Here is a 15,727-nt window from a genome sequence, read left to right as displayed (position 1 = left end):
GAAAAGGGACAATGTGCCACCAGCGGCGACACGTATGGATGTCAAAGGACACAGCAAAAGGGATGTGTCACCAGGAACAAGAGGCCTAGGCAAAAGGAAGCTGCAGAACTCAGTGGCAAACGTAACACCCCATTGGAGAAGCAAGCTGTCCACTCTCCCGCCAAGGGCCGACAGAACTCCAACAGTCCTGCTGGAGTGGCCGCAATTCGGCGTGGTGCTCTTGCTTCAGGGCCTCCGCTGTGGGACACTGCCCTGCTGTGGGCTGCTAATATCCAACATGACAACGAAAGATGGCAGGAAGAGGAGGGGTGAAAGGGACTGTGCCCCTTAGCCACTCTTTGCTCTCTCCGTTCAGGGCCCTCGTGCAATCTCACCTCTGTACCTTTTCATTCGTGGCTCGTCATGGGCGGATCGCTTTTCCTTTAAAGAGCCTCAGTATTACTGTTATTTATTAATTGCTTTCTTGCCACAGTAACTCAAAGGAACTTACAAAGAAAAAGATCACTCTAAAAGGCTATAGTAAAAAGCCAAAGGCCTGGTTAAAATGCAATGTTTTTGCCTGCTGCCAGGCAGGCAAGCTGCCCCAGAGACAGCAGAAGCAGGGAGCCACCACCGAAAAGGCACACTCTTTTGTCTCCACCTTCTGGACCTCCCATGGAAGGGGAACGTGAAGAAGGGCCTCGGATAACAATTGTTTGTGTAAGAGAGCATGTTACTGGTTGCAGGGAAGGGGAAATAACTCTTCCTTAGAGACAGAGTCCACTAAGACCCCGGAGTGAGTGGAAATTGTACTCAGTGGAAGGGAGATTGCTCTGCTCACCAAGTCCCAGGTTCAGAATCAAGCAGTTAGAAGTTCAACCTCTAGCTAAAAGGATCTTGAGCAAGAGAAATGGCAGAGGGGCTTCTCTCAGCTGGAGACCTCCAGTGTGAAAAGACCATGCCAGCCTCAGTGGACTAAGGTTCTGAGGTGCTTTAAGGCAGCTGCCTATGCGCACATCACACAAATGGGCTTTAAGAGCAGCAACAGGCAGCTCCGCGGTAGAATCCTGGTGCCTGCAGTGCAATTTCCAAACCACGGGAACAGCGTTCTGCTTGTCGCCTTGTCACGGCGTTGTTGGCACTAGCTGATCTACTGCTACGAACCCTGGAGAGGGAGATTAGCTATTTCCAACATCTGGCATAAAGGGATCTCTATTTGCTTGCAGAATGAAAAATGTGCTCCATAAACATCCAACGCAGAGTAATTTCTGTTGTGAGCCTTGTCGCGCCCAATAAAAAGTATGATCAGAACAGGTGAGATTATATACGGCCTGCCCTGGCACTCAATATCTTTTAAAGAGACAGTGACCCACATCTAAGGCACAATTCTTTCTCTTACACAACAGTTTTGCGCTCTTCTGGAAGAGGAGGAGGAAGTTTCCTCGGGCCCCTCAAAGGAAGCATCCTCCAGGCCAGCTCTGCCTTCCTCATGGAAGACCCTAAATTTCCTCCCGTTGATCTATTAATAATGGCTAACCAATATTGGCCTAATCCCCCTGTTAATGGCTTTGACGACTTGACTAATTGCTGCAATAATTGATAGAACCAGGCTCACACAAGCGGTCGATGGCCACCTCCGGTACCAGCGGCAATAAAATATTATGCTTCAATAAATAACTGGGGTGTCAAGACACTTGCTAACCCATCATCGCTGTCGTCGCAGAGGGTGGCCACTGGCTTTCCCCCCAGAGCCCTGGGCTGACCTCGGCCCCTCTGCAGAGTCGGGGCAGCTGGCCCCAAGGAGCAGGGACGGCGCTCCGTGCCACCACAGGGCACACGCCTGCTGAGAGGGCACCAACCTCCCTGAGCCGTTATGGGATGCAATTTGTCACCTCCCACTCGCTGTCTCTGGCAGAGAGCCAACACCTGGGCAACGCCCCAGGCTCCTTCCTGCCTGCCTGCCTGCCTTGGCCCTCCCCTGCTCGGCTCATATTATTAGTAGGCCCCGGCTTATAATATTTGATAAATAGCAGGCCGGCTCGCTCCCAACGCCACCCCAGCAGCGCAGGACCCGAGCAGCTGCAGAAGGTCACTCATTGGGGAAATATGTTCCTGTCGGTGGTATTGAAAAAAGTTTAGCGGACTGACAGGTCTCAATTTTTCAAATTTTATTAACTCCATCCTCTTAATCATTTGTCTTGAATTCCTTCAGATTCCAGATAACTGTCAATACGGAGGGCTGAGGGAAGAGATTATGGATGTATGCGGCTCTGCCGGATGGCTTTGGCTTGTTAATAACTGCAGGGCAGGGGGGGGGGGGGTTCAGGAAAATGTGCAAAAGAGAGACGGACTGGGGGGGGCAGGGGGGTTGCAGCTGGGATGCTACTTTGTCAAATCCCCTATACAAAGTTGGGAGGGGCGGCAGGAGGAGTGCCAATCTGTCTTAGGAGGCAGCATACAAATGCGAGAGAAGGTGTCAGCCCAAAGGTCCAGCAAGTCCAGCAGCCTCGGTCCCAGGCAGTGGCCAGCTGGAAGCACCTGGGAAACAGGCCCCCACAAAGGCAAGACTCCTCAGCACCCCCTGCCAAGTTGGTTTGCCTGCTAGTCACAGGTATACTGCCTCTGAACACGGAAGCCCCACAGACCCACCCATGGCTAGATCCGATCCTCCTTGGGTTTCTGTCTGATCCCTTTCAAAACCCATCTCTGCGCATTGTGGCGGAGGCATGTTCGGAAAGGGAGTCTGGTCCTTAGGTTTGTTGGCAGCCGCTTGTTAAAGTGGCATTTTTGTTTATAGCTGCTCCCATTTGCAACCTGCTGTTCTAATTCCTCCTGGCCTTCGTTGCTTGTCGTATTTGTATTGATTTTGTACTTGATAATTTTGCTGTTGGCTGCCATAGTGCAGAAAGGCATTGCAATTGTTAATAATTGATATAATGACAACAAATTTCACAATAAGGTACTCTTGTTTACATAAAAAATACAGCAACGGGCAGCTCTCAGAGTCTGGCTCCTTTCCTCCTTCCATAAGCAGAGCCTTCTGGACCACCCAGTCCAGCATCCTCTTCTCTCCTTTCCCGTGGTTTCCAGCAACTGGTATTTGAATACATCATTGCCTCCAACTGTGGAGACATCATGGATAACAGCCAGCAATATGAATTTGTCTAATCTCTTTTTAAAGTCATCAAGAGGGATGAAGAGGAGGATGCCGTGTGCCACTTGGCATGGGGTCCTGCTCCATAGCAAAAATGTGGCATGGTTTGATAGGAGGGGCTTTGTATACACCCATTGCCTTGTTGTTTAGTCGTTTAGTTGTGTCCGCCTCTTCGTGACCCCCTAGACCAGAGCATGCCAGGCACTCCTGTCTTCCACTGCCTCCCGCAGTTTGGTCAAACTCAAGTTGGTAGCTTCGAGAACACTGTCCAACCGCCTTGTCCTCCATCGTCCCCTTCTCCTTGTGCCCGCCATCTTTCCCAACATCAGGGTCTTTTCCAGGGAGTCTTCTCTTCTCATGAGGTAGCCAAAATATTGGAGCCTCAGCTTCAGGATCTGTCCTTCCAGTGAGTACTCAGGGCTGATTTCCTTCAGAATGGATCGGTTTGATCTACTTGCAGTCCATGGGACTCTCAAGAGTCTCCTCCAGCACCCACTGCCTTAAACACTGTCAAATACTGGGGTAAAGAAGGAAGTGTCTTCCGGGTCAGACCAGCTGTCGTATGATTGCTGATCCCTGCAGAATGTCACTTTGTTTCACCCTGTTTGCATCATCTGGACTTATGGCTCTATGCACAACAGCCGCTGTTGACTCAAAGCTCTGCGGGACGAGCAACCTCCCACTTGCAGCAGTCAGGGGTGGGACGAGGTGGCTGCCTGCAGCACCCCATCTCTGTGATTCTAGAAAGAACTGTGTTGCACTTCCCTTCCATGATAAAATTGCTCCCTTTCCTCTCTCTTTACAGGGGATACACGCCTCTTCCAAGTTCTCTCAATTCCTTTCTGGTCTGTAACCACATAAGACCAGCTGTTAGTTTTAGATCATCCGCCCACCACATAGGTGGTTGCCCCCTTGGTTTTTTAAAGCCGTAGGGTCTCCACACTAATGCTGCTTTATTCCATCGACCCGAGTAGCCCCTCACCATCATTTTCATTGCAGTACTAGTGAGATATCCAAAGCAGAGAAATAAAAAAATTGCTATGCGAGAGAGATATCCAAAGCAGCAACTATATTCATCAGCTACAAGGAATAAACTGACTGCAAGGTTTCTTCTCTGGAAGTCACAGTAGGACTTTGGAAGTGTATGAGTGCATGAAATGTCACCTACCGTCAGCAGGACTGACTTCAAGCCCCAAAACAGCCAGTCCAGCCTTTGCCAGGAGGAAGCCGCCTTCACAGCCGTACAAGGGATGACGCCGTGTCATCAGCCATCATCTCTGACAAGCCCTGACATCCTTATTGCTCTACATGGCTAGTTAAAGTAATAGAAAGAGACTCCTGTCCTCCTGAGCCTCACCGTGATTGAATTAACATGATCACCCTTTTCCCAGTAAAATAAACGTGCCTCTGATATGGGGCGGCACAGATACTTCACAGGTAGCTTTTTAAAAACGGAGATAGCAGCAGCTCTGCGCCAGCCGCAGTAAATCCAGCTCTCTCTGCCAACAGCTCATGGTTCTAATCACCTCTGCCAACGACAAACTGTCACCTGTCTCAGCTGGGCCTGACAGGTGAAAGCCACTTCCCGGAATATATACAACTGAGCTCAGAAGGGTGGGACACCTGGGGTGCTGGGCACCCTCAAGCCACCTCCAAAAGGACCGAGGTCTCCTCTTCTAGGCCCGCACCCTTGTGCTGGCTCTTTTACATTCTGAAGCTGAGGTGCAACAAGTCACAGATCTCAGGGAATCTTTCCATAACAGCAACCATGATTTACATAGCACCACAGAATTGCTCTAGAACTTGGGGACATCTCACGAAGCTGAATGTTGGAAGATTTGGGGCAGATAAAAGAAAGGGACGTCTTCACATACTGCATAGTTAAAACTACAGAACTTGCCTTTGCAGGAAGCAGGGATGGCCAGTAACCCGGATGGCTTTAAAAGAGGACTGGGCAAATTCATGCTGCAGGAGGGTGGAGCTGCTCTTGTGCTCAATCCTGCTTGTGGGTTTCTCTGACCATCCACTGTGAGAACAGGATGCTGATGGGCCACTGGTCTGATCCAGCAGGCTCTTCTTAGGTTCTTATGCGCAAAGCACTTCACTTATGCTACCTTGCTGTTTAAGGCAAAGAAAACTCTTTCTGCTGTAGCATCACTGCAACACATTACCCACAGCAGGGGTGTACCCAGAGAGGGTTTTCAAAAGCGCCCCAAATTGGAAAAGTCCCTCCCATTAGAACCTCATATAAGCTTGAATCTGAAAGTTTTCTGGATGTACTGTGTGATTTCGTCATCTGAGCTGGTTTTTAAATGGCCAGAAGCGGGACAGACTGTAAGAGCTGGCTGGCCACTAGGAGAACAAGGTGCTGGACTACATTGGTCCCCTGAGGCTATCAATGGCTACTGGGCATAATGGCTCTGCTTTGCCTCTGCAGTTTGAGACAGCAATGCTTCTGAATACCATTTGCCAGAGAATGCTCTCGTGCTCGGATCCCGCTTGCGGTTTTCCCACTGCGGCATCTGCTTGGCCACTGTAAGAACAGGAGGCTGGACTAGATAGGCCTTTGGCTGCTCATATGCTCTTGAGTTATCAATTAAAGAAATAAACTGGACAGAGGAATGTTTCCTCCCTCTCTTCTAGCACTGGGGCTTGTGGAGATCCAAGGAAGCTGAATGTTGGAAGATTCAGGACCGGTAAAAGAAAGGACTTATTAATGCAGCGCATAGTTAAACTGCAGAACTCCCTGCCACAGGAGGCAGTGATGGCCACCAACCTGGAGGGCTTCAAGAGAGAAGTAGACAAATTCATGGAGAAGAGGGCAATTGAAGGCTATTACTCTGCCTCCACAGTTGGACAGGAAGCGGGTGCGCTCTTGTGTTCGAATCCTGCTTGCAGCTTTCCTGCAAGCATCTGGTCGGCCACTGTGAAAACAGGATGCCTGATACCCAAACATGAATGGAAACTTCTCCTTCTGTCAAATGCTGTAGAGAAGATCCACTTGGCCTGATTCACCTGGATCTTCTTACATTCTTGTTGCTCTCTGATGTCAAAAATGGCCTGGCGCATGGAAAGTCGGTGTGTCACGGAGAATTAGGGCTTGACCCTCTTCCTAACTTTCCAGGGCCACTGACTTCTTTCTTTGAGGGGGAATTCAGACATGCGGACCCCGCTCCCCACTTAACAGCGGTACGGTTCCTCCTCTCCTATGCTGCCACGAATGTGTGAACCTTCTTGGCCCCGTGTGTGCAGCAAGGAAAAAACAAGTGCAAAAGAGTCAGTGACGCCTGTCTCCTATCACACACACAAAGATTCCCCCGCCCCGTTCCCTTTATATGGCGCTATTAAATGTCTTACAAATGGTCGTGTCAGTGCGAAAACCTCTGTGCCCAGAAAGACTTCCGAGGGCTCCATTTGCTCCCCACCCCTGTGGGGAAACTATTCTTAAAAGCTTCGACACAGACATAAACCTGCTGCTGGTCAGGCGCTTATTGCGCTCCCCGTGTCGGGACGCTGGAGCCCTCGACGCCGTGACAAGATTGGCTTTTACATCCCGGTCTCGCCGGAGTTTAATTACTGGTCTGGGGCTGCTGGGGTTGGAGCTCGCTGCCTTCAGATATGGGGGGGTCGATACCGCCGGCCCACAACATATTGAGCCCTGGCGCTGGCAGACTCTATTGCACTATTTAATCATCTTTTGCAAAATTTACAGTGCAACAGAAGGAATCAATACGGAATTTATCACATTCTCTTGTAAATATGAGCAGGATGAGAGAGAGAAAGGGAGAGAGAGATCTAGGCACAGAGAAGCAGGACCTTGGCAGTTGTTCCTCTATTTTAAGGGCAAACCCACAATGTGGGAGGAAGAGTGGCAACTGCACTGGGACCAGCGCGACATCCTCTTCCAAACCAGAGTCCTGTGGTCTGTTTGGAAGTGGAGACGGGAAATGAACAACCTTGTAAGTTCTGCATTTGCGCTCATGAGTTGCAAATGCAAAGGGGTTTGTTTGTGCTCCTGTAAAGGAGTCCTCTGGGCTGCTTCCATCACATTCCCTTCTGTGTCCACATCTGACCTCTCCATAGCTCTGCTTGATGAGACACCACCATTGCAATCATCCTAACCTACATCACTGGACCAGACCACAGTCTTTTGCTATGCGAATGATGGAGACGGCGCTGCGCTGAGGCAAGAGCCCACACACAATGGTCCTTGCTGCCTTTTGCCCTGCACAAATGCCAGGGGTAAGACAAGGGCACTGGGACGGGTAGCCCATTCACGGAAATACGCTTCAAAGAGGCCTGTGTCTACAGAAGAGAATGCAAGGGAAAATTTCACATTACACAATTCTAGGTGCACACCTACCACCTGAGTTGTTTTAAGGTAATCAGGAACAACATGAGCAAATTAGTATTTCACCTTCTGAGGAAAAACTAAATCAGCCAATGAAGCAGAGGGCTATCCTATTAAACCAAAGAGTCCAGACACGGTAAAAACATAATAGCCTGCTGGATCAGGCCAATGGCCCATCTAGTCCAGCATCCTATTCTCATAGTGGCCAGCTAGATGCCCTAATGGGAAACCCACAAGCAGGATTTGAGCACAAGAGCCGCTCTCTCCTCTCCTGCTGTTTCCAGCAACTTGTATTCAGAAGCACGGCTGGCTCCAACTGTGGATTTAGACTAATCAAAATTAGACTAATTCATTAGTCTAATTAGCCACTGGCAGTCCTTCCTGCCACGAATTAGTCCGATCCTCTTTTAAAGCCACCTAGGTTGGCGGCCACCACCCGCCTCCTGTGGCTGTTTAACTTGCGCCTGTTCTGAATCTTCCAACATTCAGCTTCATTAGATGTCCACAAGTTCTCTCACGTTAGGAAAGAGGGAGAAAAACTTTTCTCTATCTGTTCTCGCCATGCCACACATAATTTTATAAATTTCTATCACGTCCCCTCTTATTCGCCTTTTCTCTCAGTGAAAAAGTTCCAAATCAAATGCTGTAACCTTTCTTCACTGGGGAGTTGCTCACCCCTTTGCTAGTTTTGTCTGCCCCATTCATTCCGCCAAGGGACAGGGACTTTGCCACAGAAGAAGCGGAAGGACTCAGCCCTATAGAACCAGGGGAAGGTACCCTCCTCCTCCTCTTGCAGCTTCCATCACCAAGGATTGCTGCTCTCTGGCTGCGAAATGCCCCAGAGCAAGAAGGTGGAGGAAAGTTTTAAGCCCCATAATAATATGCAGCGACCGTTTTCAAAAGGCAGCGTGCATTATTAAGGCTCCACCAACCTGCGCGTGCTACTTGCTTTGGGCCCCTTTTTGGGCCAATAAAAGGAACACAAAACCCAAGAATCGATCGGGTATGGAATGGGCTGAATGAAGCTTGAAACGTGCCTTGCGAGGCGGGCGCTCCTTCTCCCACGCAGGCCATTGAGTGGTGTCAGCGCAGGTCAGGAGCCCGCGAGCGGCCCACAGAGAGAGGGGACTCGCATCTCGCGGTCTGCTGGGCACGGACAGGCTGACCACAAGGAAGGGTCAAGTGATTCAGCGAGGGGGCCGCCAAAGGCCACGGCGACGGAGTGAGGTGGAGGCTGCCTCTCGCCAGGCCGCGGGGGCTGAAAGGGACAGCACCCCCACCCCCACCAAGGGACAAGGTGGCTGTTTAAGGGAAGGCGGGGAGCCTGGGTGGTTAATGGCTTTGGCCCCGAGGGCAGAGTGGCCAGCAGAGGAGGAAGTGTTGGCCAGACCAGAGGGCACTCTGGAAAAAAGGCAGGTGTGGGAAGAGTGTAAAGGAGAGGGCAAAGGGCGCCTGTTCCGTTCGGGCGTGGAGGAAGCGCCCAGCTCTCGAATGTCAAAGGCACAGCACATGGCAACATTGTCTTCACAAAGGGCAGCGAGCTTTTAAAAGACCATCAAGACTCCGATGGAGTTGGAACAAAATCCGAAGAATGCACTGGGGTGTGTGTGCTGGGGGGCTGGGATAATTGTAGTAAGGACTAGCACTGGGGGAGGCAGGCGGGAGGACGTCCACATTCAGGACAAAGGGAAGCCACAGGTTGGAAGGCTCCCTGGGAAACTAGGCTTCGAGAATGTGGGCTCGAGCACATTAAACTAAGTAAGCCCCAAAGAGGAGGTCGCGACCCTTGCGCCAGCCCACCTCGCTTCTGTTTGACTAAAAGCTTCTACAAACACACGTGAAAGGAGCCCCCCAAAATGGCGTGCAAGTTGCCCAAATATCCATGAAAAGAGCCCCTCATGCAAAGCTCCAAATCTCCCAATGCCGTGGGGCCAGGGCTCAGAGGAGCACCAGAAGCTGGCCCCTCTCCTTGAGGTCAGCCTGCCTGCCTGCCTTCTCCAGCACCCACAAGTCCCTACTGAACAAGAGGCCGAGACGAGGAGTCAATGAAGCAGCACCATGCAGGGGCTCTGGAGAGCAGAGCCCCCACTAAATATTTTGAAAATGTGAGAATAGACCACTGAAATCTGGGACGTGGTATGCAAGGTTAAACTTATGTATATGGCAAGAAGTTGAGAGGGCAGACATCAAGACAATGCCTTTATTGAGAATTTGTTAATAATGTTTTTGGAATAATAAGGTGCAGGATAATATAAACCCAATTGTGTTACTTGGAACCTTGTGATATTAATTTATTATTTTTGATTTGGGTATGGAAATATGTGCACTCTTCCCACCTTGGATCAAATCTATGCTTCCAGGTGCCATAAGGAAGCTGCAGAGATAGCGCAGGATAGTGCGCACCCCAGAAATGATCTCTTTCAGCTTCTGCCTTCTGGAAGAAGGTCCAGGGTTATCAAGACTAGGACTAGCCGCCTGAGAAACAGTTTCTACCCAAGTGTGATTTTGGTTTTAAACGCATTGTAAGGAGTCTGTATGGGAGTATATTGTATTTAAAAATGGGGTATCACGAGTTTTTAGGGGGCTAACCAGGTTGGGATAGCTGGGATAGCAGGCTTGTTGGGTTTTGAATGTCTTATGTAGATTTTTCAATTTTGTTGTTCTGTATGGCACAATGACAATAAAGATTATCGTATCGTTCCTTTATGGTTACTTTGAGACATTATTTTCTACTTTTATTTTATTTGGCATCTGTTATTATACCTGCTATGTAATAAATATATGTAAAGAAATAGAAAATGTGAGGGACGCAGGTGGCGCTGTGGGTTAAAGCCTCAGCGCCTAGGACTTGCCGATCGAAAGGTCGGCGGTTCGAATCCCTGCGGCGGGGTGCGCTCCCGCTGCTCGGTCCCAGCGCCTGCCAACCTAGCAGTTCGAAAGCACCTCCGGGGGCAAGTAGATAAATAGGGACCGCTTACCAGCGGGAAGGTAAACGGCGTTTCCCTGTGCGGCTCTGGCTCGCCAGAGCAGCGATGTCACGCTGGCCACGTGACCCGGAAGTGTCTCCGGACAGCGCTGGCCCCTGGCCTCTTAAGTGAGATGGGCGCACAACCCCAGAGTCTGTCAAGACTGGCCCGTACGGGCAGGGGTACCTTTACCTTTACGTAATAAATATATGTAAAGAAAAAGAAAATGTGAGCCATTTTCTTTCTTTTGTGTGTGTGCAACAACTATGCTGACTAAAAATGCTGCCTCTGTCATCAGATTCTGTGCCCGAAGTTCCAGCAGGCAAGTGGCCTCCCTTGCCCTCCCCATGACCAGTGACGACGGCTCTTCCCTTACCTCCATCCAGAAGCAACTTGACCGTGGAGTAATCGTCCGCCAGCACCGCATAATGCAAAGCTGTGCAGCCCTTGAAACTGGCCCGGTTGTTCAGGCGGTTGTTGAAGTCGTCTTCCCGTGTGACCAGAACTGCAAAGGGAGAGGATGGCAGGGGGAGAAGATGAATCATGGATGGCGGAGAAGGAGTTGAGACATCTAGCTAGGTGGCCCTCAAAGAAGGGGACATCAGAGGAACATAAGCATTGTCCTGGTGAATCAGCCCAAAGGGAGCTCATCTAGCCCAGGGCCCGTTTCTCAAATGCCTGGGGGAAACCTGCAAGCAGGATCCGAGAACAAGAACCCTCCTGTGGCTTCCAGCAACTGGCATTCAGAAGAACTGTTGCTTCCAACTATGGAGACAGAGCATAGCCCAGGGGTCAGCAAACTTTTTCAGCAGGAGACCAGTCCACTATCCCTCAGACCTTGGGGGGGGGGCAGACTATGCTTTGAAAAAAATATATGAACGAGTTCCTATGCCCCACAAATAACCCAGAGATGCATTTTAAATAAAAGGACATATTCTACTCATGTAAAAACATGCTGATTACCGGACCGTCTGCGGGCCAGATTGAGAAGGCGATTGGGCCGGATCCAGCCCCTGGGCCTTAGTTTGCCTACCCATGGCATAGCCACTGATAAGCCTGTTCCTCCAGGAAAAGATTTGGGTATACCTCTGCTGTTGCTCTTCAAATATCTGATGGAATTAATGTGTTTTGAAGGCTGAGCGGAAGACTGCAGATATCAAATCAATGCTGCTAGCCCTCATGGCTACAGAAACGGATCTGAAAATGTGACCACAGGGTATGTGGTCTGAGACATAAGACTATAGGGCGGTATACAAATTCAATTGATAATAATAATAGTAATAATAATAATAATAATGTTTAAATAATCTTGTTATATTTCTAGAATTGGAATGTGGGTTTGTTTGGTATGCTATTGATTTGCTATGCTGTGAAATGGTTGCTGTGTTATTGTTTCACTACGATATTTTGAAAGAGTTCGTAGGAAATGCATCCCTGTTTCTTTGTTGCAAGCAGCTTTGAGCATGGGTTTGTTGTTGTTTTTTGGATGGAAAAGTGGCATACAAAGCAAATGAATGAATGAATGAATGAATGAAATAAAATGAACCCAAGTGGTTTATTAAAATGCCCCGGGCAAAAGGCTTCTTGTTGCTTGATTCAAGACTTTAGGGTTCCTCGACCCGGTGTGCGCAGGGGAGATGGGCAGAGAGACACAAGGACACAATGCGAAGTCAGAGCACCCTGCCCAGCGCTGTGGGAGCCCAAGGCCCCTTCCAGATTTACTGCCTTTCCCATGCACAACCCATGCAAGGTACCACTAAGCCACGCCCCCCAGCCCCTTGTGATGCTCTTCAAACAAGGAAACCGTCTGGAGGGTGGACCGCGATTTCTTCCCCAGGCTCCATCCCTTGTGCAAGGCTGCCACTGGTGTTAGACCGGAGAAAGTGCCGTGGGCTGACTCTCCTTCAAGTGCCCCCCTCCCAACAGCCAGTGAATTCTAAGAAGGGTGAAGGGATCTCTGGTTGGCTCTCCTTCCCCAGGGGGTTCCTGGGAAGAGCAGAGGCACTTAAGCCAGCTCAGGAATTGGCTCAGGAGCTTTGCAGCGGAGGCATCCCTGCAAAGTTGAGCCCTTCCTTCTCTCCCCATTCTTGGGGCAAGTAGTGCTTAGCAGGATCAGGGAACAGGCGCTCAGATCGGCTCCTCGGCAGCAAACGGCGTCTACGGCGCCTTCCTACCACCACCTTCCACTCCCCCCCTCCAAAAAAAAACCCAAGTTATAAAAGGAGCCGCATCTAAAATATTGTAATTAATAGCTGGGTTCTCTCCTGTCTGGCATCACTGCTAATAAACCTCAACACCTACAGAAGTAGCAATTGGTGTGACTTTTGTATGACCATGCTTTGTGTAGGGGGTGTTTTTTTCCTGGGGGGGGGGAGTGAGATATGCTTGCTTATTTGTTTGTTTGTTTGTTTGTTTGCTTCCCTGCTCTCCTTTGCCTATCCAGGGAGGGGCATGATAATCAAGTGGCTGGTGTCAGGGAAGATGAATCTGAGATACTAGGGAGCAGTGCAGTAAAAAGATTAAAGCGTTATTATTGTTGGGCTGCTTTTCCCCCCGTGGTCCGCTGTGACAGCTCGGCCGTCATCCGTAAAAAATGTCTCCGCGAGAGATAATCATCGGAAACTCAATAAAGCGTCAAGGGGAGCCTCGCCTGCCATCAATCACGGGGGAGCCTGGAAATTTTCAGCTCTCCATCTCCCCTCCCTGCCATCCATATAAATGTCTGTAATATATTTTGCGCATGGAGGCCCTGCCGCACAGCTCCCCCGATTTGGATGCTTTTATGAAGAGAAAAATATTTATACACAAAATATGCAAATCGTTAAAAATAACCCTGCAAAACAAAGGCAGTTTTTCTTTCTAGCATGCACAATCTCCTTTCTCCCTCCCTCTCTCTTGCTCTCAAAAAAATGCAGCTGAATTTATTCTTTTTAATAAAACATGTCAACCCCCACCCTCAAAATTAATGCAACTTCCTTCTGAGTGGCTGTATTTTCCTCCACTCCAGCTATCTCACTCCTCCCCTCCTCAGCCAAAAAGTTTTATAGATGGAAAGGGAGAGGACGCAGCCCCTCCCCACCAAATTAATTCATTAGTTGATATATTCTCGATGTAAACAAAGTCTAGCAAGATGCTTTCCTTTGTTTAAGATGTTGTTTTGCATTCAGTGCTAGAGAAGAGCCTGCTGCCCACGCCTGCAAGTACTCTTCTTTCTTTTCCTTTTGCTCTGAAATTTGATCTGCTGACCCTGACTTTTAACCTTGACTGGCCTTTCCTAAATAAATGGCAACTCAGGTTAGCATTCAAAGAAATGGCATTGCTGGAGAACAGCAAAGCCCTTTGCAAAATTTCCGTTCTGCTGCTGCCAGAGAGAAAAATGAGGCGATGTGTAAGACCTTAAGTTGTCTGAAAAGCAGCAGAAATGAAAGTTGCAGACGTATGGACCAGATCATACAGATAGAGAAGGCAAGATGTAAGCTGGAAGGGAAATCTGGCATCTTTTAGGTCCATATTGTGCAATATATACTCAAGTGTAGGTAAAATAGACGTCTTTACCTACTGATACCTTTACCTATTATTAGAGACCACAAAGGTTTTATGGCTTAGGTCCCAGCTATCTGAGAGACCGTATTTCCTAATATGAACCAAATATATAAAAGGATGTCACATAGAGGAGGGAGAAAGGTTGTTTTCTGCTGCTCCAGAGAAGCGGACACGGAGCAATGGATCCAAACTACAAGAAAGAAGATTCCACCTAAACATGAGGAAGAACTTCCTGACAGTAAGAGCTGTTCGACAGTGGAATTTGCTGCCAAGGAGTGTGGTGGAGTCTCCTTCTTTGGAGGTCTTTAAGCAGAGGCTTGACAACCATATGTCAGGAGTGCTCTGATGGTGTTTCCTGCTTGGCAGGGGGTTGGACTCGATGGCCCTTGTGGTCTCTTCCAACTCTATGATTCTAGGATTCTATGAACCTGCCTGGGTTCTGAGTTCTTTAGGAGAGGCCCTTCTCTCAGTCCCACTGCCCTCACAGGGATGCTTGGTGGGGATGGAGGAGAGGGCCTTCACAGTGGTGGCTGTTCCCAGGCAACTTTGAAACTCCCTCCCCAGAGAAACTCCTTCTTTGTGGTCCCCATGGCTTGAGGCGGTACATTTCCAGAATCAGGTGACGGATTTCTCCCGGCATTGAAAGTTGTTTGTTTAAACCCCGGCCTTATCTGGAGCTCACCCTTTCCTTAGAGCAAAGGTTTTCTCTTTCCATCTTTTTTTGCAAGTTGAGGATCCAGATTTTACATTAGGGTTAAAACAAACAAACAAAAAAACCAGCCACGGCAATTGTGTTAACCTCCTTGACAGAGCCATTCAGTCTGTGGCCTTTTGCAGCAGGCCGTCCTTTGCATGCTGGAATTGGAAGGATGTTTGAAGAGCGCTCTTCTGCATCCTACTTGGCTGGGAGTACAAGGTGCTGGGCCTGAGGTTGGAGTGTTGCCCTGACAACTGTTGGAGAGATGCGGTGGTCTGCAGAGTAAAGGAATCCACGGCAGACAATGTAAGAACCTAACAAGAAGCTGCTGGATCAGGCCAAGGGCCCATGTACCCCACCATCCTGTTCTCACCACAGTGGCCAACCAGATGCCCATTATGGGAAACAAGTGGAACTGCAGAACAAGAGGAGCCCTCTCTTCTCCTGTGGTTTCCAGTAACTGGTATTCAGAAGCATTTACTGGAGGGCAGAGCATAACCATCGCAGGCACTGGCTGTGAACAGCTTTATTCTCCATGAATTTGTCAAAGCCCCTTTCATGGCCATCCAAGTTAAGAGGCCATCGCTGCCTCCTCTGGGAGAGATTTCCTTAGTTTAACTTTGTGCTGCGTGAAGGAGGACTTTCTTTTTCCTATCCTGAATCGTCTACCATTGTTCAGCAGGTGGTCCTGAGTTTATTAACGCTTAGAAAATTGAGGTATTATTAATCTAGTTTAACTTTTGTATGTTTTAAAGCATGGTTGTGACTTTTTATTTTATCTTTTTGTAAACCACTTTGAGGTTTTTGTTGCAATCCAGCAGTGCATAGATTATTTATGAAATAAATAAATGAAAAACAAACAAACAAACCGTGTTGCGTTACCTTCCAGGGAGTGCAGCCCTTTCTCTTTGGCCGTCTCGTAGACGCTGCTGAACTCATCTCCTAGGTTTGGGTCAGCTCCGGCCGTGAGCAGAAGCTTTACCACACTGTTTGAAAATAATATATATATATATTATTGAATGTATATACATTATTAT

General features: G+C 48.9%; 1 protein-coding gene across 2 annotated transcripts in view; it reads right to left on the bottom strand.

Moving 5' to 3' along the window:
- Positions 1-15,727, bottom strand: part of CLPB (ClpB family mitochondrial disaggregase) — a 75,188-nt gene that overhangs the window by 38,358 nt on the left and 21,103 nt on the right. For both annotated transcript variants that reach the window (XM_083736529.1, XM_083736528.1), the window contains exons 4-5: positions 15,573-15,676; positions 10,827-10,955 (exon numbers count right to left, since the gene is read on the bottom strand). In XM_083736529.1, coding sequence (XP_083592655.1) covers positions 10,827-10,955; positions 15,573-15,676 — 233 coding nt within the window. The remainder of the gene's footprint in view (positions 1-10,826; positions 10,956-15,572; positions 15,677-15,727) is intronic.

This window comes from Podarcis gaigeae (assembly GCF_964106915.1).
Source record: "Podarcis gaigeae genome assembly, chromosome: 4".
Taxonomy (NCBI): domain Eukaryota; kingdom Metazoa; phylum Chordata; class Lepidosauria; order Squamata; family Lacertidae; genus Podarcis; species Podarcis gaigeae.
The sequence above is the reverse complement of the archived record's forward strand: the minus strand, read 5'-3'. Positions and strand labels throughout refer to the sequence as shown.